Here is a 24,795-nt window from a genome sequence, read left to right as displayed (position 1 = left end):
CTACTGCCCACACATAAAGGGGAAACATCTACCAGTGAAGGAAGTCTACCTGGTAGATGAAGTAGCAGTAGTGGTATTTGATATTACCCAAAATCATTTTTGGACTTTATCTGACCTCTTGTGTAAATGGACCCCAATGTAAGGTTTCTTGAATTAACCCAAGTGCTTTAAAGATTCTGCGTTATGTGTGACCGTATAGTGCACTGTATTCAAGGCTACTTGTGATGCTGTTTGTCCCAATGTGCCAGTGACTTTCTGAGCAGACCAGCAGAGTGTGGATTATACCTGAGGGGTCTACCGAGTCATCGGTGTTGCCACCTTGCTACATACAGAAATAATGACTTATTTATTTTCAAAAGCAATCAAGATGTCAGAGACTGATAAAACCTGTTTAAACCTGGCCCTGTTTAAAAGTAGTGCACTAAATAGGGAATGGGGTGCTATTTGAGATTCCGTCACAACATTGTCACTTTGGCATTGTCGCTGATGAACGGCACCAATAACACAGACTTTATAGTCATAGTACTGTCCTGTTCCAGATTAATATTCCAGAAACTCTTTTTTAGCTGTGTTAGCCGTAAGCCCGGTAATCTGTCATAGCTGTCAGTGCATTTGGAATACAGGCAGGACAGACGGGACACAGACAAGCCGTGTCTGTATTTAACAAATAATGACTGGTGTTTCTCCATTAAGATAATGAATAAGGCCTTGGTGTTTTTTTTTTACTTGTTCAGCTGTCATGAAATTAGTCATCTGAGTATAAAATGCTATTGCTAATTCATGACAACAGAAACCCTGGCCTTAAATGACTTGTTCTAGTTCAGATAGCAGCAGGCTCTATTGAGAATATGTTGAAGTATAATTATGAGTTGAATATAGCCCAAGCAAAGGGGCCCTGGTGTCTTGACGATATTTCATTAATACGAGCATCCAATGTGAGCCAAATCAATACAGCTAAAGCGACTACCTACACATGCACGTAATCACACACACACAGCATTTGGCAAAATCTGTCTCCAATTAACCACAACTTTTGTGTCAGGTTGATAAATGTCAGGTTCCAAATGAATAACCTTCCTTAATTTCTTTATTTTCCTCTTTCTCTTTCACAGTGAAAACATGCGGCTCTAACCTTCAAGGTCCTTCTGGTACATTCACTTCGCCCAACTTCCCCATCCAGTATGAGTCCAACGCTCAGTGTGTCTGGATACTCACGGCCACCAACCCCAATAAGGTAGGCCAGACTTTACTACTGTTCAGTCCATCCACTGTCACACTGCTAGACGAGAGAGAGAGAGAGAGAGAGAGAGAGAGAGAGAGAGAGAGAGAGAGAGAGAGAGAGAGAGAGAGAGAAGCTTGGCTGCCGATACTACCGTACTGTCACAGTCCTCAAGTCCAGAACAGACAATGGGAGGTGCATAGTACTACATAGAGCCATGACTACATAGAACTCAATTCGATATCAAGTAACTCATACAAGCAGTAAAATCAGATTTAAAAAAACAAATAAAAATACACCTTATGGAACAGCGGTGACTGTGAAGAGACACACACACTGGCACAGACACATGCACACACACACACACACACACATGATAACAGGCACACTATACACACACGTAGACATGGATTTTGTGTTGTAGATACACCATATATACAAAAATATTTGTGGATTCGGTTAATTCAGCCACACCCGATGCTGACAGGTGTATAAAATTGAGCACACCACCATGCAAGAACTGTTCATCGGGAGATTCATGAAATGGGTTTCCATGGCCGAGCAGCCGCACACAAGCCTAAGAACACAATGCACAATAACAAGCGTCAGCTGGAGTGGAATAAAGCTCGGCGCCGTTGGCAGTCCGACGAACATGACTTAAATGTTCTGTGCTTCCAACTTTGTGGCAACAGTTTGGGGAAGGCCCTTTCCTGTTTCAGCATGACAATGCCCCCGTGCACAAAGCGAGGTCCATATGGAAATGGTTTGTCGAGATTGGTGTGGAAGAACTTGACTGGCCTGCACAGAGCCCTGACCTCAACCCCATCGAACACCTTTGGGATGAATTGGAACGCTGACTGCGAGCCACGCGTAATCGCCCAACATCAGTGTCTGACCTCACTAATGCTCTTGTGGCTGAATGGAAGCAAGTCCCCACAGCAATGTTCCAACATCTAGTGGAAAGTCTTTCCAGAAGAGTGGCGGCTGTTTTAGCGGCAAAGGGGGGGATGAGCATGCTTTTGGTCATGTAGTGTATGTGGTAGTAATGGCCTAAGGTCACACACTTAATGTGTTGTGAAACCTGTGTTGAAATACAAAATAATGTTTTTAAAATTATATAACTGTCTCAATTTTACTTGACCCCAGGAAGAGTAGCTGCTGCCTTGGCAGGAACTAATGGGGATCCATAATAAATACAAATACAAATGCAGCTAACCGACTCCCCATAAAACCCGTTGGGCCAATGAATGTCAATGAATGTCAATGATGAACACCAGCGAGTGCAATATAAGGTCAATGGTGTCAATGATTGTTTATAGTCACCCCTTACAAAACCAAATACTCTCGTCATTTCAATTGCACTCAACGAGCAATCTGCAGGGAGGGAGGGAGAGGTAAAGGGAGATGGAGAGGAAGAGGTAGAGAGAGACAGGGAGGATGGGTGGTTTCATTGAACGGGATGCATGGATGATAGCAGTGGTGATAAGATGACAATGCCAATGAGTGTCAGGTTGGACAGCCTGTGAAGATAATGCATTACAGTACAATAGATTGTATCTTACAGAGGGCTTTTCTCATTGATCTTTTTGCTAGAAGGTAAACAAGAAAAAATATTTCTGAAACAACATACTTTTTTGACAGGCATATTTTATAGTTTTGAAAAAGACCACCCGGTGTTTGTTCTTTTCTTTTAAATTAAAGACACTGTACTGTAATATAATATTAATCCTACAAAAACATGTTTTTATTATTTATTATTTAATGCTCTATAGTCCCAGTCCTAGCTTCTGAGAGGATTATCAGTCAGTGATCACATCCCAAATGCACCCTATTCCCTATATAGTGCACTCCTTTTTACCAGGGCCAATTGGGAATAGGGTGCCATTTGGGACACAGTAAAGGTCCAGTAAAGGGAACGTGAAGGGGTGAGCTGCCACTACCGCTGCATACCTCCTCACATCCTCTTCCTCCCCCTCCTGCTCTATGATTTTTATTCCAGCCTCACTGCCTACATCTCTCAGGGTCGCCTGCCTGCAGAGATGTTGTTGAGCCTAAGCAAACATGTTCTCTGGCTCATGCAGCCGTAACCCGTGCCTCCTGGCCTCCCATATGATCCGCCTCTGCCCTCTTTCTTTCTTTCTTTCTTTCTTTCTTTCTTTCTTTCTTTCTTTTCTCTCTCTCTCTCTCTCTCTCTCTCTCTCTCTCTCTCTCTGCCTTCTCTCTCTCTCACCTCTGCCCTCTCTCACTCTCTCTCTCTCCTCTGTCCTTTCACACCATCATCCCAGCTGGACAGTACATGCAGCGGTGCCTCAAGGCCCGACAAGCTTTTGTTATGTGGGGCTGGATGATGGTATTTGCTAGTTACTGTAGTTATATTGGTGGCAGGTGTCTCTTTTTATTTGTGGTGTTCCTCCTTTTATGGCTGTGCTTGAGATTAATCCACAGCTTTGATATGTGCTCACTAGAGCGCTGCAGTGTGTGTGTGTGTGTGTGTGTGTGTGTGTGTGTGTGTGTGTGTGTGTGTGTGTGTGTGTGTGTGTGTGTGTGTGTGTGTGTGTGTGTGTGTGTGTGTGTGTGTGCCTTAATGTGTGTGACTGAATGGGTGTTTGTGTGTGTTTTTGCGTGCCTATGTGTATGCGCGTGTGCATATGTTTGTCCTCCAGAAGGTTGGTGATTGGGGGGTCGAGGTTTCTTCTGGTTTTATGGGGTCATACACTGTGCTGCTGTTCCCACACTGTGGCTCTGCAGTCTGTTCACCTCTGAGGTGTGCTCAGGAAGGAGAGAGAGAGAGTGGCAGAGAGAGTGAAAGAGAGAAAGAAAGAGAGAGAGAGAGACTGAATGAAAGAGTGAGCGAGTGAGGGCAGACGGAAGGAAGAGAGAGTGGAGGAGGGCTGTCATAGAGGGGAAGGAGGGGCCATCTACAGGGAGCTGTTAGTGATGAACACACACAGCAGCCCCACATGGCATCTGGATTGATTTAGCTCATATCCACATTTGTAATAAAAGAGGATGGCGGAACCCTGCGATCGCTGTCTCCCAAGACCCAGGGGCTGCAGCATGCCTCGTAATTGATATGAGTAGTGACATCTATTTATCCACAGGCGATGACTGGAGGATTCAGGTACAATTAAGCATGTCACTACCCAGAGCAAATATCAAACAGCAGCACCCTTAACAGAGCAGAATGAGAGCGATCAAATATTCATATGGAACATCCAACCAGAATGAATCACCAGGCAGACTAAAGTTCGTATGTAGTCTTAGTTCTAGCGATATGTATTCATTGATGTTATCTTTGAACTCTCTTAGAAAAAAGGATTCCAAAAGGGTTATTCGACTGTCCCCATAGGAGAACCCTGATGGTTCCAAGTAGAACCTTTTGTGGAAAGGAACCAAATATATTTCTCCAAAGGGTTATCCTATGGAGACAGCCAAATAACCCTTTTAGGTTCTAGATAACACCTAGTACCTAAAAGGGAAAAACAAACAGTAGTCTGTTGGACAAATATGTACATATTAGCTGAATTACTGTATACGCAGGCCCCATATGCCATATACAGTACCTTCAGAAAGTATTAATTTACATAAGTAATCACAACCCTGAGTCAGTACATGTCAGAATCACCTTCGGCAGCAACTACAGGTGTGAGTCTTCCTGGGTAAGTCTAAGAGTTTTGCACACCTGGATTGTAAAATATTTGTACATTATTCTTCAAGATCTGTGAAGTTGGTTGTTGATCATTGCTAGACAGCCATTTTCAAGTCTTGTCATATATTTTCAAGCCGATATAATTCAAAACTGTAACTATGCCACTCAGGAACATTCAATGTCATCTTGGTAAGAAACTCCAGTGTATATTTGAAACCGACAACCTCGATTCAGTCATGCAGTGCATTCGGAAAGTATTCAGACCCCTTGACTTTTTCCACATTTTGTTACGTTACAGCCTTATTCTAAAATGTTTTATAATTGTTGTTTTTCCTCATCAATCATCAGTACACACAATACCCCATAATGGCAAAGCAAATACAGGTTTTTAGAAATTGTCGCAAATACATTTAAAAAATAACTGAAATATATTTGAAGTCGGAAGTTTATATACAGCTTAGCCAAACATATTTAAACTCGGTTTTTCACAATTCCTGACATTTAATCCTAGTAAAAATGTCCTGTCTTAGGTCAGTTAGGATCACCACTTTATTTTAAGAATGTGAAATGTCATAATAATAGTAGATGGAATGATTTATTTCAGCTTTTATTTCTTTCATCACATTCTCAGTGGGTCAGAAGTTTACATACACTCAATTAGTATTTGGTAGCAGTGCCTTTAAATTGTTTAACTTGGGTCAAACATTTTGGGTAGCCTTTCACAAGCTTCCCACAATAAGTTGGGTGAATTTTTGCCCATTCCTCCTGACAGAGCTGGTGTAACTGAATCAGGTTTGGAGGCCTCCTTGCTCGCACATACATTTTCTATAGGATTGAGGTCAGGGCTTTGCGATGGCCACTCCAATACCTTGACTTTGTTGTCCTTAAGCCATTTTACCACAACTTTGGAAGTATGCTCGGTGTCATTGTCCATTTATAAGACCCATTTGCGACCAAGCTTTGACTGCCTGACTGATGGCTTGAGATGTTGCTTCAATATATCCACATAATTTTCCACCCTCATGATGCCATCTATTTTCTGAAGTAAAGCAGTCCCTCCTGCAGCAAAGCACCCCCACAACATGATATTGACACCCCCGTGCTTCACGGTTGGGATGATGTTCTTCGGCTTGCAAGCACCCCTCTTTTTCCTCCAAACATAACGATGGTCATTATGGCCAAACAGTTCTATTTTTGTTTCATCAGACCATGGACATTTCTCCAAAAAGTACGATCTTTGTCCCCAATGTCTGCAGCATTGAAGGTCCTATATACAGAGGGATGCCGGTACCGAATCAGTGTGCAGGGGCACAGGCAAGGAAGCTTGGCCCCAGTGATGTACTGGGCCTTTGGCATCTGTAGCGCTTTACGGTCAGATGCCGAGCAGTTGCCATACCAGGCAGTGATGCAACCGGTCAGGATGCTCTCCCAGATCCTTTTGACTGTCTTGGTATTTTTGGACCATAATAGTTTGTTGGTGATGTGGACACCAAGGAACTTGAAACTCTCGACCCGCTCCACTACAGCCCCGCTATTTGAACACCTATTTCTCCAGAAGGTTGGAGAAGAAGAGAGCTGAAGAAGATAGCTGAAGAGCTGAAGAATCTAGATTATTTTTCTTCAGAAGTGGTTTCACCATAGCAGTTTTTAGTGCAGTGTGGAAAGTGCCTGTGAACACTGAGTGATTAACAATGGCTTGCACTTTTTATATGCAATTAAAAACAGTTTTGAAGAAGGTGGTAGGGATAGGATTGATAAGGCAGGTAGAAGGCTTAAGTTGTGATGTCACTTTCCTGAGCATGTCTGTGTCAACCAGGGAAAATAAATCCATGTTGGATAGCTAGCTGACATCAGCCTATAACTAGCAATGCAAATTGATTTCTGAAATACGAATATTACCACAGAGATCGTACATGTAACGTTAGCTAACAAGCCAGCAAGCTAACATTCACTAGCTAACTAACAGTACACTATAACTTCAAATGAAAATGGCTTTCTGCCAATGACAAGCATACCCATAACATGATGCAGCCACGACCATGCGTGAAAATATGAGGAGTGGTACTCAGTGATGTCATGTGTTGGATTTGCCCCAAACATAATACTTTGTATTCAGGACATAAAGTTAATTTCTTTGCCACATTTTTTTCAGTTTTACTTTAGTGCCTTATTGCAAACAGTAACTACAATGTTGTTGCTCCATCCTCAGTTTTCTCCTATCACAGCTATTGAATTATGTAACTGTTTTAATGTCACCATTGGCCTCATGTTGAAATCTCTGAGTGGTTTCCTTCCCCTCCGGCAACTGAGTTAGGAAGGACGCCTGTATCTTTGTAGTGACTGGGTGTATTGATACACCATCCAAAGTGTAATTAATAACTTCACCATGCTAAAAAGGATATTCAAAAGGGATGTTCAATGTCAGAGGCATTGGAAAACATTCCTGGTCTTTGTGGTTGAATCGAAGTTTGAAATTCTCTGCTTGACTGAGTGACCTTACAGACAATTGCATGTGTTGGGTACAGAGATGCGGTAGTCATTTAGAAATGTGTTAAACACCATTGTTGCATACAGAGTGAGTCCATGCAACTTATTATCTGACTTGTTAAGCACATTTTTACTCCTGAACGTATTTAGGCTTGCCTTAACAAAGGGGTTGAATACTTACTGACTCAAGACATTTCAGCTTTTAATTTTTAATTGATTTGTCGAAAATTCTAAAAACATAATTCCACTTTGACATTATGCGGTGTTGTGTGTAGGGCAGTGACACAAAATGTATATTAATCCATTATAAATGCAGGCTGTAACACAACAGAATATGGGAAGACCTGGGCACAAACACATCGAGCGTTTGCTTAATTTGCTTACCATATTCTTATCGGCAGACTCCGTAGCCTCGGTTTTTCTGATGACTGCCTTGCCTGGTTCACCAACTACTTTGCAGACAGAGTTCAGTGTGTCAAATCGGAGGGCATGCTGTCCGGTCCTCTGGCAGTCTCTATGGGGGTACCACAGGGTTCAATTCGCGGGCCGACTCTTTTCTCTGTATATATCAATGATGTTGCTTTTGCTGCGGGCGATTCCCTGATCCACCTCTACGCAGACGACACCATTCTATATACTTCCGGCCCGTCCTTGGACACTGTGCTATCTAACCTCCAAACGAGCTTCAATGCCATACAACACTCCTTCCGTGGCCTCTAACTGCTCTTAAACGCTAGTAAAACCAAATGCATGTTTTTCAACCGTTCGCTGCCTGCACCCGCACGCCTGACTAGTATCACCAACTTGGATGGTTCCGACCTTGAATATGTGGACATCTATAAGTACCTAGGTGTCTGGCTAGACTGTAAACTCTCCTTCCAGACTCATATCAAACATCTCCAATCTAAAATCATATCTAGAGTCGGCTTTCTATTCCGCAACAAAGCCTCCTTCACTCACGCCGCCAAACTTACCCTAGTAAAACTGAGTATCCTACCGATCCTCGACTTCGGCGACGTCATCTACAAAATAGCTTCCAACACTCTACTCAGCAAACTGGCTGCAGTTTATCACAGTGCCATCCGTTTTGTCACTAAAGCACCTTATACCACCCACCACTGCGACCTGTATGCTCTAGTCGGCTGGTCCTCGCAACATATTCGTCGCCAGACCCACTGGTTCCAGGTCATCTACAAGTCCATGCTAGGTAAAGCTCCGCCTTATCTCAGTTCACTGGTCACGATGGCAACACCCATCCGTAGCACGCGCTCCAGCAGGTGTATCTCACTGATCATCCCTAAAGCCAACACCTCATTTGGCCGCCTTTCGTTCCAGTTCTCTGCTGCCTGTGACTGGAACGAATTGCAAAAATCGCTGAAGTTGGAGACTTCATCTCCCTCACCAACTTCAAACATCTGCTATCTGAGCAGCTAACCGATCGCTGCAGCTGTACATAGTCTACCGGTAAATAGCCCACCCAATTTTACCTACCTCATCCCCATACTGTTTTTATTTATTTACTTTTCTGCTCTTTTGCACACCAATATCTCTACCTGTACATGACCATCTGATCATTTATCACTCCAGTGTTAATCTGCAAAATTGTAATTATTCGCCTACCTCCTCATGCCTTTTGCACACAATGTATATAGACTCTCTTTTTTTTCTACTGTGTTATTGACTTGTTTATTGTTTTACACTTGGGACTATTCCATTGACTCCGTTGTGCCAGGCAAGCTCAAGCAAGCACAGCTACATTTTTTGAAAGATTTAAAATGCTATTTGATCTCAGGTCTGATTCGCCCCTTATAACTTTTAATAAGAATGATACCCAATTTGGACTCATGGTTTGTCAAGGCTAAAATGTTACTGTCCTGTCATAAATTAGGAGAACAAACCAATTTCTCCTTATCACCTACTGACATTCTCTGCACCTGACACCTCGCTCGTCCATAAATACGTTCTAGAACCATCTGGAGTGCAGCCGAACTCATTGAGAATGTAGTCCAGTCTACAGGTACAGAAGCTAGCAGCACCTCTGACACACACTAAGAATCAGACCCCAATTGAATACTCTCTGTTCTTCTTCCTTTCCCTGAGATAATCACTGATCTTTACATTGATTTCAACAGTCATGTCAGATCTGTGATTACCTCAAGGAAGGAAGAAAGAAAGAAGCCACCCACAAGCACAGTTTATTAGATGATAATACCAATGCACAATGACAGGGTCCCTAGCAAGGGCCAGGAACATAAAACCTAAAAGGGCCTCAAGGTTCAGTCCTGGCAGTTCATTTCTTACTCCAATGTTATATTTTAAGAAACTCAAAAAAAATGTTCAAAAGCCTGTTCTGAAATTGTTTGGACATATTCCCATGGCGATGATGGATGGAAGGTAGCATGAAAGCCTTGTGGGCCATAGAGATGTTTTCTTCCTTCCCTCCATTTTGAAGGGTCTGGGACTGAGCCAGAACAACTATGGAAAGTTATTTTTCTTTTCCTGCTGCCAGTTTTTGTCATGTTGTTTTCAATAAATCTAGAGCTTTTTTATTGAGTTTTCTGAAAGAGTTGAAATGTTTTAAGACTAAGTGGGCCAGATCATTTCAATGAGTGTCAAAGTTCAACACAAGCAAGCAGTAATATAAATAGCCAGACTGCTAAATAGTCAATGAAGGGTACCCAAACTAGCTGCACTGACTATAACAACATTTGATTTGATAAGGTCAATGGTGTCAATGATAGTTTATGGTCACCACTTACAATACCAATTACTCTGGTCATTTACTTAGTCTTTCGACAACATTAAAACACCACACACATCCTTTAAGATCTCAGAAAACTGAAAGGGCTTGTTTCCCGGACCCAGAATAAGCCTAGTACTTGACTTCCAATGGAAATTCTCCATGAAGCATGCTTTTTAGTCCAGGAATAGGCTTAAACTGGATCTGGATTCTACCCCAAGTACTTGGTAATATTAGTTAACAAATACAGAGTCTTTTTTCAAACCTTGAGGCCTTATTGCTCCTTATTCTATATTATAGAATGAATTTTTGATAAACCATCTTGTAACGGCTGTTGGAAGGAGTGGACCAAAGTGCAGCGTGGTAGGCGTTCATACTTTATTTGAACTGAACACTGAAATAACAAAAATAAGTCGCTCTGGATAAGAGCGTCTGCTAAATGACTTAAATGTAAATGTAAATAACAAGGAGAATGAACGAAAACCGAAACAGTCCTGTCATGTGCAGAAAGACAAAAACAGAAAAGAACTACCCACAAAACACAGGTGGGAAAAGGCTACCTAAGTATGGTTCTCAATCAGAGACAACGATAGACAGCTGCCTCTGATTGAGAACCACACCCGGCCAAACACACAGAAATAGAAAACAGAACACAAAAACATAGAATGCCCACCCCAACTCATGCCCTGACCAAACCAAAATAGAGACATAAAAAGGATCTCTAAGGATCTCAGGGAGTGACACATCTTGTATTCTTGATTAAAGAAATTCCTTCTCTAAAACATGTAATGAGCTTCAGATCACTACACTATAAAAAAAAAAACATTTAAAAAAACAAGAGAGGCACTTGAGGGATAAGGGGAAGGGTTTCCTATAGAAACGTTGTCACACCCTCTCAGTGGCAGTTAGAGCCTGATGCCTTCTTCCTTGAGGTAAGAGATGGGTAATAGCTGCTTACAGCACCAAACGTTATTGCTTCATTTATTTTTGGCAGACACAATTTCAGAGCATCAATTTTTTTTACATTGCGTTCCCTGTTTTAACCTTGCTGGGAGAGTATTGCAGGTTGTCGTGCCTTAATTCAATTTGGAGACCTTAGTCCACCCCTCTCTCGCTCTCTCTCTCTCTCTCTCTCTCTCTCTCTCTCTCTCTCTCTCTCTCTCTCGCTCTCTAACTCTCGCTCTCTCTCTCGCTTTCTCTCTCTGCTGCGGCTCTCTTGCGATGTTTTAAACAGCCGCCCTGCTTCTGCCAGTTTAGAGCCGCATACAACGTCATTGCTGCAGCAAGGCCTTTCCTTTGCAGATGGCGTCTTGCCACGTCTATGTTACAACAGTTATCGTATTGCCTGTTAAGTGTGTGCTAACAGTCCAAATGTATCACATTCTATTATATCCATCACATTCAGTTGCTAGTCAAATGTGTATTGCTGTGTATTACTGTGTAATGCTTGAAGGACAAGAGTCAGAGTACTCATACTGTAGCGTCTCTCCTTCCTTCTGAAGTGTACACTAGTTCACTACTTACTCTCCACAAACATAAAAACATTGGTTTGGTGAAGTGAACAAGTGCACACTTTGGGAGGAAGGAGAGATAATTGGGAGATAGCCATAGACTTACTCGTCCTGTTTCTTCCCCCTTCATCAGAGTAGCTATGGACCTGACATATGCAAATGTATATCAGTAATCCAGCCTCCACTTGTAGGAAGTGCTCCATCCAGCACAAATCCAATCCTGTTACTTCACCTCATTGGTCTGGCTCCAGAGATTGATGGTTTGTTGGAATATCATCATTAGAGAAAGCAGTTAAAGGCATACTGTACTTCAGGATTTTGGCAGTGGGGATCTTTATCTACTTCCCAAGAGTCAGATGAACTCGTGGATACCATTTGTACGTATCTGTGTGCAACTTAAAGGAAGTTGCTATTACTTGCACAATTGCTAACTAGCATTAGCGCTAATGAATGGAAGTCTACGGGTATCTGACTGGAAGTCTATGGGGATCTACTAGCATGCTAGTAGATACTCATAGACTTCCAGTCATTGGCTCGCAAAACTACTTCTAACTTCCTTAATACTGTACACAGACATAGAAATGGTATCCACATGGTATCCACAAGTTCATTTGACTCTGGGGGAAGTAGATAAAGGGCCCTCATTTGTCAAAATCCCAAAGTCGTCTTTTAAGGTGAAAGTGAAACATATAAGATTTTTCTATTATATTAAGTAACACTCTTTGGAGACGGAGGATTTGACTTTGGCTCTTTCCTAATTGCCAAATTCACTATTGTCACTTTCTCCAATTAGAGGAGAAAGCGTTGAGGAACTACCGTAAAACTTAAATTAATAGCTGGGCAACTGCACAAATTTCAGCAAATAAACAGCTGTTACATTAAATATTTCAGTAATGCCTCGAAGAACTGATGGCAATGTTCTGTTTTTATTACAATTAAGAAACTGCTAGCCATTGTCAGATGAAGAGTTAACAATGATGATGAAAGAAAAGAGGGCTAGAGGATAGATGATTCCTGCATTGGAAGACTAAAGATAATGATGACAAACTTTGTTGGGAACCAACTGGAAGATGTTAATGTACAGCTCAGTAAGTCCTGGTAATCCGATCAGCACACGACCTCTGAAACCAGCTTTACATGATCCATAGGGCACGAAAACATCTTTAAACACACACCTCTGCCAACCTCTGCCAACCTTTACTCTCTTCTGAAAATGTTCCAAGGGAAAGAGGATGTGTAACTCTCATTCTCATGCCTGGCTTGTGATTGGCAGATCAGAGCCCTGAAGTGCTAGTGGCTTGTGGGAAGTTAAAAAAAAGAGATTTCCCCCGGGAGTTGAAACGCACGCCGACACATTTTTGATGTTTTTGAAGTTAAAATGTAATATTGAATCTTGAGACTCAAAGGCCTCCCTGTGGCAAGGCAGATTGTGATCATGTAAATATTCCTATCAGTTCCTCTGATCACTCTTCCTTAGTCCTTAAAAAAAGCGACTTTTTTTTTTTCAGCCAAATGAAACGGACTCTGTGGTGATTGAGATGAAACCAGAGGAGTCATTCAATAATTTCCAACTTGAATCCCACAATGATTGTGCAGGCACAGATGGTCTCTACACATACGGTTGTGCTGTTTCCAGGGGTTTCCCTTAGCTATAATAGGAGTCAGTGCTTAAATATCCTCAAAAGCTTTTCGTAAATACTCTGCAACCAATCCAAGCATCAATCTGGACTTTATTACCAACAAAGGCGTGTTTGTATTTCATTAATTTTATAGACTTCTATCCTAACCATAGATAGTGCCCAACAGATTGCTCACAAACACAAAGCAAATACTACAGTAGTTTCCACTGAGAATGGTGCTGCCAATGCAATGACACTCAACACCACACACACTCAACACCACACACACAAACACTCCTGCCTGCACAAAAGCACTCAACACCACACACACAACAAACACTTCTGTCTGGAAAAAAGCATTCCCTCCCCACACACACACACTCTCCTGCCTGCTCTAACGCGACAACAACAAGCACTCTACTGGAGGAGATGGAGAGGCAGAGGGAATCAGACAGCCCATCCGTGTGGAGGGCTAATCTAGAGGAAATGAATGAGTGTGAGTGTGTGTGAACGATCTGGGTGCTTTGTCACAGGGAATGGATGAGAGTCTGATTGGGCCCATGTGTGTGTCATGGGCTTGGGGCAGGGTTGTGTATGTGTATGAAGCACTCTCTTGAAGCCCCCTCTCGGCCCAGCATGAGCATGTGGGAATCATGACTGACAGAGTCCCCCTTCGTCTAATCACCCTTCACCCCCCTCATCATCACAAACACTACAACACTACAACTCACCTGCCAATATCCACAACCCCCCTCTCTGGGCACGGCTCAGTTATTTTTCAGCACCTGATGATAATCTTTCTCATATCTCTTTCTTTCTTTGTATGCCTCACATCAGGCAATAGTTATTAGCAAGCCTGCATGACAAATGGTATGCCTATTAGTCTTAATAATTACTTAGTAACTTGTTTTAAATCCACATCATAAGCAGTGAAGACAATGGCTATGAGACGATGGCTTTTACTGACATAGAAAACGGCCATTTGGTGGTACGAACACGGGGAGCAGACTGAACAACATAAAATAAGGGATTTGTCTCAGTTGAGAGAGGACATTAACTTCGAGTCCTTCCTGATGAGAGGAGCGCTGCGCTTACTAGCGGGTTTGAAGGGCCCCTCAGAGGTTTGTGAGGCTTTAAAAAACCCAGTGTTTTTACATAAAGGCCTATTCAAACCGTTCCAGTTGACTCCTCAGAGACAGATCTGTCTTTCTGTGAGTGAGTCAACACCTCCTTCTCCACATTGTGGTGTTCCTCACTGGGACTTTAAATGTTCATTGTCAAGTCATAAGACTAGGATATGGGTTTATTGGGCTCAATGCTTTGTCGTTTAATGTGTAATAGTGTGGCCTCAACTGCCTTGTTTGTAATACAACAGCGGTTTTGCACTGGTACACATCTATATGATCACTCACACACTCATTCACGTGCACATGCATGTGTATAGTACACAGGCATGCATGCTCACTCACACACACACACACACACACACACACACACACACACACACACACACACACACACACACACACACACACACACACACACACACACACACACACACACACACACAACGATGACCTTTGTGATGGCAGTAATGCTTTGTAATCGGCATTTGAAAACATAGCTTTATTACTCGGAGCTGGGATGGTGAACTCTTTGAGCATCAATCAACCAGGTGAAGGGACTCTATCCCGAGGAGAGGACTAGAAGCCACCTGCTAAAACCCCTCTCTGGCACAGTTGCCATATCAACTGGGCCTAGCTGTCTCCATCTGATCCTTGATGAGTTAATAAAATGAAAAGAATATTCAATCCCTTCTGCATCCTCTCCACATGCACACACATGTGCACACACACACACACACACACACACACACACACACACACACACACACACACACACACACACACACACACACACACACACACACACACACACACACACACACACACACACACACACACACACACACACACACACACACACACACACACGTCTCTGACTTTCTGCCCTTTATTATTAATCCAGACAAAAACACTTCCGATCCTTCTGTAAGTATGTCATATAGCACCTTTGTAATTATCTCTAGATGACACAAGACACACACAGAAGAGTTCTGTAGGTCTACATCACATGGAGAGCAAAGGAAATTGTATTTTAATCAAGTAGACCTTTTGTCTGATTTTTGTATTGATTTGGTGTTGGGTTAGGGACGCTTTAAATCGTGTGATATTTATTCAGAGTCCTGATGGTATTGGTTTCCTCCGTGTAAATCACGTTTGATTAGTTAAATATTTATTTTTCCTGATCTACCTGTGAATGTTGATATACATACTGGTCATATGCATGTGATGTATGTTTGGAGACTCTCCATAAGACAATTCACCATTGAGTAAAATATCTTGCCAGTGTTCTTCTAAGAAACAACTAGATGTGTATTAATGTGTAGACAGTTCACAATGTAATTAGTGTAATTAGTGAATGTGAAGTTATTTCTCTTCTTCTGTTTCACCATATGGACCTATACCCCAAGAGACTTTAGGAGAAAACAGAGGAGCCTGTCTTAGTCCTGAGGGAGAGGGAGAGGGAGAGAGAGAGAGAGAGAGAGAGAGAGAGAGAGAGAGAGAGAGAGAGAGAGAGAGAGAGAGAGAGAGAGAGGGAGAGGGAGAGGGAGAGAGAGAGAGAGAGAGAGAGAGCTGTCAGCAGTTTTTTTGGCTGCAACCCTAATTATGCACTAAAGCTTTATTTTTTTATTTAACAGGATGTTAAATTTCCATATTTTCATCTTAGATTAGTGGCATGATTTTGATAACTAGACAAAAGAATAATGAGCCATGGAATGAACCAACATTCTAATGTATAACAGAAATTGCTGTCATCTGAGGTGGTCAGTCAACAAAAGAAATGGCCGTACGTTTTTTACTGCAAACTTTCAGGGAAAGTCTTAAAAGGATAGTTTAAGTATAGTTTAAACAATACAACCCGTTTTTTTACATTTACATTTAAGTCATTTAGCAGACGCTCTTATCCAGAGCGACTTACAAATTGGTGAATTCACCTTCTGTCCATTTTTCCCAATGGACAGCTCCTGTACAAGTATGCTTCAAAGTTATTGCAGACCTGTGGTTTCCTGCTACTACTTAGATGTTACATTTTCAGTTGAAAATTAAATCCCAAGAAACTGTGCATGTGAAGTTTTCCAGAAAACTGTGATGATGATGATGATGATGATGACAATGAGTTTTGCATCATGGACTAATGTACAAAATACACACAAAAAAATTGAGTGAACTATCCCTTTATTAATATAGTATAGGCCTACCATCAAAAGGTCCTGCAATCACAGGCAGTATTTGACTATCACCACTGTATTTCAATGAATTCTCAAAACACACGGCAACAGTCTTTCTTTTGTGATGCCAAACTCCTCTGAAACAGGAGTCCTCTTCAGCTACAAATGCCGATAAGTGATCATTTTAGTTCACACTATTACAGTTGTGAGACCCACATGAATTCAATGTATTTACAGAAGATTCAATATCCAAAATTTAGACATAATCAGAAGGGAAGGCAAACATATTTCTGTTCTATATGTATGGTGTCCAAATTAGGACAATCTTAGCAGGAGTCTTTTATATGGATACCATATTCATGGACAGAATCCACCCTTTTCAGTGGCTTTTTAAGTTCTTTGGGTAAATATCATTTTTTGGGGAGCATGCTTGTTTTCCTGTATTAGCTAGGCCAGTGGAATTAAATTGTGAGAAACCCATAAACTTTAATTCAGGCCATTTGACATGCGGCTAACCACTATGCCTCGTTTCTTCTTGCCACCAACAGGTAATTCAGATTAACTTTGAGGAGTTTGACCTGGAGATTGCCTATGACACGCTAACCATCGGTGACGGAGGGGAAGTGGGTGACCCCAAGACAATACTCCAAGTGTGAGTGGCTCAGCACTTTACTGTATCTATATTACTGTGTGTTTCACAGGCTGGAACAAAATAAATGGAATGGTATTGAACATGGTTCAACATGGTTTCCATGTGTTCCATAGGATTCCATTCACTTCATTACAACCATTATTATGAGCCGTCCTCCCCTCACCAGCCTCCTGTGTTGGGTTTTATGTATCCTGTATGCAAATGGTATTGACTGTTAAGCCAGTTAACTACTGTATGGAGTTCATCAAGAGGTCATAGAGGTCATCAAAAGTTCAGGTGGAGAAACTATCAATGGTCTTTGTGATTCTATATCCGTAACATAGACTATACTATTGTTGAATGTACTGTATTCCCTGCACCGCATATGAGACTATCAAGGCACAAGGCGAGACCCAAATGCAGACACAGGAGGCAGATGGTTGGACTCTTACAATGTTTATTAATCCAAAGGGGTAGACAAGAGAATGGTCGTGGACAGGCAAAAAGGTCAAAACCAGATCAGAGTCCAGGAGGTACAGAGTGATAGACAGGCTCATGGTCAAGGCAGGCAGAATGGTCAGGCAGGCGGGTGCAGAGTCCAGAAACAGGCAACGGCCAAAACCGGGAGCACTAGAAAAAAGGAGAAGAACGGAAAAAAACACTGGTTGACTTGGAAACATACAAAACAAACTGGCACAGAGAGACAGGAAACGCAGGGATAAATATACTGGGGGAAATAAACGACACCTGGAGGGGATGGAGACAATCACAAGGCCAGGTGAAACAGATCAGGGCATGACAGAGACACTTAGTGTTAGTGTGCATGTTAACATTCATCTTCAAAGCTAGTGTAGTCCCCCATAACATTGACTCGATTTTAAAGATTGTCCATCAATGTGCCAGTACCGTGTTACAATCAGGGGGATAGTGTGTGTTGTTATCAATGTAACAGTCCCATGTTGCAGTGTTATAGTATAGTACGTGTCAGGGACGGACTGGGACCAGAAGTCGGCCTAGACATTTCTAACACACCGGCCCATTATTTTTTCTCTATTATACAAATACTGATACTTTGGCGTAAAAAAAAACTATTTGGACAGGCCAATTTGGCTAAAGATGGACCAGCCATTGTGACATTTACCAGAACTGCCTAATAGCCAGTCCTTTTCTGGTATGTGTTGTTATAAATGCTATATTACAGTCAGGTTAATAGTTTATTGTACATGTTCCAGTATCCATGTTACAGTCAGGTTAATAGTTTATTGTCCATGTTCCAGTATCCATGTTACAGTCAGGTTAATAGTTTATTGTCCATGTTCCAGTATCCATGTTACAGTCAGGTTAATAGTTTATTGTCCATGTTCCAGTATCCATGTTACAGTCAGGTTAATAGTTTATTGTCCATGTTCCAGTATCCATGTTACAGTCAGGTTAATAGTTTATTGTCCATGTTCCAGTATCCATGTTACAGTCAGGTTAATAGTTTACTGTCCATGTACCAGTATCCATGTTACAGTCAGGTTAATAGTTTATTGTCCATGTACCAGTATCCATGTTACAGTCAGGTTAAACGTGTATTGTCATCCTCCCCCTAGTCTCTCAGGTAGCTTCGTCCCTGACCTCATAGTCAGCATGACCCATCAGATGTGGCTCCACCTCCAGTCAGACGAGAGCGTGGGCTCCATTGGCTTCAAGATCAACTTTAAAGGTATGTAGTGTGTGCATGCGTGGGTGCGTGCGTGCGTGTGTGCGTGTGTGAATGAGGTCATGCGTTCCTATATTCTTCTAAGTGTGTGTCCAAGTCCATAGGTAGGTGCATGATCAAGTGTTCCTGTATGTCCATGCATACATGCATGCGTGTCTCTGTGAAGGACTGTGTGTGTGTGTGTGTGTGTGTGTGTGTGTTCCAAACTCTAGCAGCTAGCTACTAAAGCTGTGTTTTGCCTTGCATTGGCCTTGAGTTTTTTATTTATTTTATTTAGGTAAGTCAGTTAAGAACTAATTCTTATTTACAATGACTGCCTACCTGGGAACAGTGGGTTAACTGCCTTGTTCAGGGGCAGAACAACAGACTTGTACCTTGTCAGCTTGGGATTTGATCCAGCAAACATTTCGGTTACTGGCCCAACGCTCTAACCACTAGGCTACCTGCCGCCTCAAAAGTATCAGTTAAACAGCTGAGGCCGATAGAGCCAGAGGGACTATCACTAAGCCAGTGAGATTAGAGATGGACATACAGACTGTCACTAAGCCAGTGAGATGAGAGATGGACAGACAGACTGTCACTAAGCCAGTGAGATTAGAGATGGACAGACTGTCACTAAGCCAGTGAGATGAGAGATACACAGACAGACTGTCAGTACAGCCAGTGAGATGATAGATGGACATACAGACTGTCACTAAGCCAGTGAGATGAGAGATGGACAGACAGACTGTCACTAAGCCAGTCAGATGAGAGATGGACAGACAGACTGTCACTAAGCCAGTGTGATGAGGGATGGACAGACAGACTGTCACTAAGCCAGTGAGATGAGAGATGGACAGACAGACTGTCAATAAGCCAGTGAGATGAGAGATGGACAGACAGACTGTCACTAAGCCAGTCAGATGAGAGATGGACAGACACACTGTCACTAAGCCAGTCAGATGAGAGATGGACAGACAGTCACTAAGCCAGTCAGATGAGAGATGGACAGACAGACTGTCACTAAGTCAGTCAGATGAGAGATGGACAGACACACTGTCACTAAGCCAGTCAGATGAGAGATGGACAGACAGACTGTCACTAAGCCAGTCAGATGAGAGATGGACAGACAGACTGTCACTAAGCCAGTGAGATTAGAGATGGACAGACTGTCACTAAGCCAGTCAGATGAGAGATGGACAGACACACTGTCACTGTCAGGATTTGGCCAGGGTTGTTCCGGGTTTTGGTCAGTAGATGTCCCCATTGTGCTTTTTGTCCCTATGTTTTTCCCTTGATCCCCATTATTATTTGCACCTGTGTCTCGTTTCCCCTGATTGTATTTAAACCCTTTGTTTCCCTCAGTTCTGTGCTCTGTGTTTGTATGTTAGCACCCTGCCCTAGTGTTCTGTGTGCTCTTGTCGATTCCGGGTGACGTTCTTGTGGTATTCTGTTTTTTGTTTTTGTTTATTTTTGGTGAGTTTCTTTTGAGGTCTTTTGTGTTTTACCTACCACCTTTTGGATTTGCCATTTTTTGCATTTTAGGATTTTTTCTTTATTAAATACACCGTCTTAAGTACTGCTGTGTCTGCCTCATCTTCTGGGTTCTGCTGTCTATTCGTGGCTCAGTTGGTTAAGTGACTGTTTCTCACTCCGGAGACCCAGGTTCGAAACCGGGTCCTGACAGTCACTAAGCCAGTCAGATGAGAGATGGACAGACACACTGTCACTAAGCCAGTCAGATGAGAGATGGACAGACACACTGTCACTAAGCCAGTCAGATGAGAGATGGACAGACAGACTGTTACTAAACTAGTCAGATGAGAGATCGACAGACAGACTGTCACTAAGCTAGTCAGATGAGAGATCGACAGACACACTGTCACTAAGCCAGTCAGATGAGAGATGGACAGATGTACCAACTTGTCAAATGGCTGATTTACTTCCCTAACTCCCTTCTTTCCATCCCTCGTTCTCTGAATAAATGAAGGAAGGCAGGTGTAGTGATTCTCAATCACTACACTGTCACTATGAATGACGTCTTTGTGTCAAAGGTCACAGAGCCTGGTGACCTGTAACGTTCTCCTAAACTGATAGTTCATCACCTTGTGAACACTTGCAATCCTTATAAGGGGTTGCCACAGAAATCATACCTTACTATTTGGGGGGGGCTCTAACCTGAAACAGAAGGAGGTTTCATCTCTCAAACAGGAGCCACATCCGCTGGATATGAGCTAGCATTTCCTCACAATATCCATATCTTTGATTATCTCCCCCCAAGCTCAGGGCTTTGTAATAAATTAGTGTCACAGTGATGAACAGCATGCCATCCACCCTAATGAATGAAAGTGAGTTAGGTGGAGAGAGAGAGGCAGGAAAGAGGAATGAGGGGGCAGAGAGAGAGAAAAAATAGGGAAAAATAAGGGAAATACACTATATATACAAAAGCATGTGGACACTCCTTCAGCTTAGTGGATTTGGTTATTTCAGCCACACCCCTTACTGACAGGTGTATAAAATCGAGCACACGGCCATGCAATCTCCATTGACAAACATTGGCAATAGAATGGCCTTACTGAAGAGCTCAAGTCAGTTCTTCAAATTTCTGCCCTACTAGAGCTGTCCCGATCAACTGTAAGTGCTATTATTGTGAAGTGGAAACATCTAGGAGCAACAACAGCTCAGCCAGGAAGTGGTAGGCCACACAAGCTCACCGAACGGGACAGCCTAGTGCTGAAGTGCATAGTGTGTAAAAATTGTCTATCCATGGCTACAACACTCACTACTGAGTTCCAAACTGCCTCTGGAAGCAACGTCAGCACAAGAACTGTTCATCGGAGATTCATTAAATGGGTTTCCATGCCGAAAAAGTTGCACACAAGCCTAAATAATGCAAAGTGTCGGCTGGAATGGTGTAAAACTCGCCGCCATTGGACTCTGGAGCAGTAGAAATGCCTTCTCTGGAGTGATGAATCACGCTTCAGCATCTGGCAGTCCTACATACAAATCTGGTTTTGTCAGATGCCAGGAGAATGCTACCTGTCTCAATGCATAGTGTCAGCTTTAAGTTTGGTGGAGGAGGAATAATGGTCTGGGGCTGTTTTTCCTGGCTTGGGCTTGGTCCCTTAGTTCTAGTGAAAGCAAATCTTATCGCTACAGCATACAATGACATTCTAGATGATTCTTTGCTTCCAACTTTGTGGCAACAGTTTGGGGAAGGCCCTTTCCTGTTTCAGCATGACAATGCCCCCGTGCACAAAGCAAGGTCCATACAGAAATGGTGTGTCGAGATCAGTCTGGAAGAACTCGACTGGCCTGCACAGAGCCCTGACCTCAACACCATCAAACACCTTTGGAATGAATTGGAACGCCTACCGCGAGCCAGGCCTAATCACCCAACATCAGTGCCCGCTCTCGTGGCTGAATGGAAGAAAGTCCCTCAGCAATGTTCCAAAAGCTAGTGGAAAGCCTTCCAGAAGTGTTGAGGCTGTTTTTGCAGCAAAGGGGGGACCAACTCCACATTAATGCCAATGATTTTGGAATGGGACGTTTGACAAGCTTTTGGTCATGTAGTGCACTGTACCTCTGAGTGCAAACTAACATGGAAAAACAGAATAAGTGGCTTAGTGTAATATCTCTGGAGGAAACAAAGGAGAGACCTGGTGGGGAAGAGATTGCAGTTTGATTTTTTTTTTATCTTGCGAAAAGACATTACCATTATAACTGTAAACCCTTCCTGACTGCTCATCAGTGTTCATATTAGAGACATTGAGAGACTAAATATCAATTTACCCTCCCTAATACATGAAGAGGGAAATTTTCTGGTTTATCTGCTACTGTAGCTAGCTTTCTTGCTGATGCTGCTGTGTGTAGTCTAATGAAGTCCTATATCTCTAAAATATTCATTTGAAATCCGTTTAATGTTCTCGCTTGGTGCCAGTACTTCACATCATTCTAAATGGTCCTAATTTAGTAGGCGATTTCATGCTTTTTGACCCTGTCACTTTGTGGTGACGTTAACCGCCACATCCGTTCATACAGTACCTATTGCAGCAGAAACACTGACAGAGGAAGCAGGACAGAGAAATGTAAAGATTGAAAAGGAGATTTGGTAACATTTTACATTAAGTTGCTCTGATGCTTATTGTTTTAACAATGGTTTATTAGTAGACTGTTAAGATAAAAGATGATCAAATTCTGGCAAATCACTTGACAAATCCATTTGCCCACAACCAATCATATGAGCTGAATATTTCAACACAATCACAGTGATCCAGTGATTTATAAACAAATCAGTCTGTCTATAATATTCAGATCTCAGGTGAAATTAAGGGCACATTTTCATCAGCTGTGTTTCAGATTCCTGCATTCCCTGTATTCTAACCACGACAAGCTGTCAGCATTTTCAGGCGTGTCCTTGAGTTGCTTAAACTATTATTTTGTATCCCATTAGATACACATGAGTGTTGCAGGAGTTTATGTCATCATTATTTATTATGCCCTTTAATTACAGATTCCAGAACATAATAGCCATTTGAATTTGTGTGTTGGCTGTACATGTCATTTCTCTCTCTCTCTCTCTCTCTCTCTCTCTCTCTCTCTCTCTCTCTCTCTCTCTCTCTCTCTCTCTCTCTCTCTCTCATATGGTTTGAGTGGTCACTAGTTTCAAATCATTATGCTACACAAAACCACCAACTGTTTATGCAGTTGAATCATGTGCACACATACAAACAGAGAAAATTATCAGCACTGGGTTCTCTCCACAATGATCAAATATTGTTTTTCCAGCTCTTGAACAGTCAGCAGTCAGTCTGTGCTAGCAGCACGCTATCTCAGCTGAAGACTTCTGGAGAAATTAGTCATTTGTATTGCTGCAGGCTATGGATGATATTACAATCTCATAGTGGGAATAGGCAGATCTCCCTGGGAGAGGCTAGTGGATATAGTGAACAAAATGGGAGTCATCATAGTGTGAGACCTAGAGAATGTAAAGGAAGCCAATCATATTTCAATGTTTAGCAGGTAGATTTAATGGTCACTATAAAACATTGATGTTCGCCTTTCAATGAAATATGTTCTTTATTATATGAATGAAATGTAATGTAATGTGATGGGTACCCTGTATGGGGCTTTTAAGATAATTTTGTCTCCATCAAACACATACACTGAGTGTATGAAGCATAGAGTGAGTGCACAAAACATTAGGAACACCTGCTCTTTCCATGACATAGACTGACCAGGTGAATCCAGGTGAAAGCTATGATCCCTTATTGGTGTTAAACTCACTTCAATCAGTGTAGATGAAGTGGAGGAGAAAAATAATGATTTTTAAGCCTTGAGACAATTGATACATGGATAGTTTGTTTGCCATTCAGAGGATGAATGGACAAGACAAAATATTTAAGTGCTTTTGAACAGGATATGGTAGTAGGTGCCAAGTGCACTGGTTTGAGTGTGTCAAGATGCAATGCTGCTGGGTTTTTCAGTCCCAATGGTTTCCTGTGTGTATCAAGAACGGTCCACCACCCAAAGGACATCCAGTGAACTTGTCACAACTGTAGGAAGCATTGGAGGCAACATCGGCCAGCATCCCTGTGGAACGCTTTTGACACCTTGTAGAGTCCATGCACAGACGACTTAAGGCTATTCTGAGGGGAAAAGGGGATGCAACTCAATATTAAGAAGTTGTTCCTCATGTTTTGTATACTCAGTGTGTTTTACCAACAATTTTCTGTTATAAAACTTCTGCAACATTTCTAAGATTAGAATATGCTCCTATGGCTATACATATCTCATTCCAGAGAGTGTGTCTGTAATTTAGACTGATTCTTCCCTTTGCATAACAAAGTTAATGACTTTGTGAAAGAGCTGTTGTGACTCCCGTCAATTTACCTGCCTGTGTTCTAATGTGCACTTAGCTTGGGTATCAGTTTCAGCTTTTTGATTTCAGTTCCCCGTGGCTA

General features: G+C 42.2%; 1 protein-coding gene across 1 annotated transcript in view; it reads left to right on the top strand.

Annotated features, from left to right (window-relative positions):
* The window catches only part of LOC135549698 (CUB and sushi domain-containing protein 3-like), a gene marked incomplete at its 5' end in the record, with an annotated part of 323,045 nt that overhangs the window by 14,897 nt on the left and 283,353 nt on the right, over positions 1-24,795 (top strand). The window contains 3 exons of the mRNA XM_064979922.1: positions 1,113-1,234; positions 17,066-17,169; positions 18,744-18,856. Of these exons, the coding sequence (XP_064835994.1) occupies positions 1,113-1,234; positions 17,066-17,169; positions 18,744-18,856 (339 nt within the window). The remainder of the gene's footprint in view (positions 1-1,112; positions 1,235-17,065; positions 17,170-18,743; positions 18,857-24,795) is intronic.

This window comes from Oncorhynchus masou, chromosome 12 (genome assembly GCF_036934945.1).
Source record: "Oncorhynchus masou masou isolate Uvic2021 chromosome 12, UVic_Omas_1.1, whole genome shotgun sequence".
Classification (NCBI taxonomy): domain Eukaryota; kingdom Metazoa; phylum Chordata; class Actinopteri; order Salmoniformes; family Salmonidae; genus Oncorhynchus; species Oncorhynchus masou.
The sequence above is the reverse complement of the archived record's forward strand: the minus strand, read 5'-3'. Positions and strand labels throughout refer to the sequence as shown.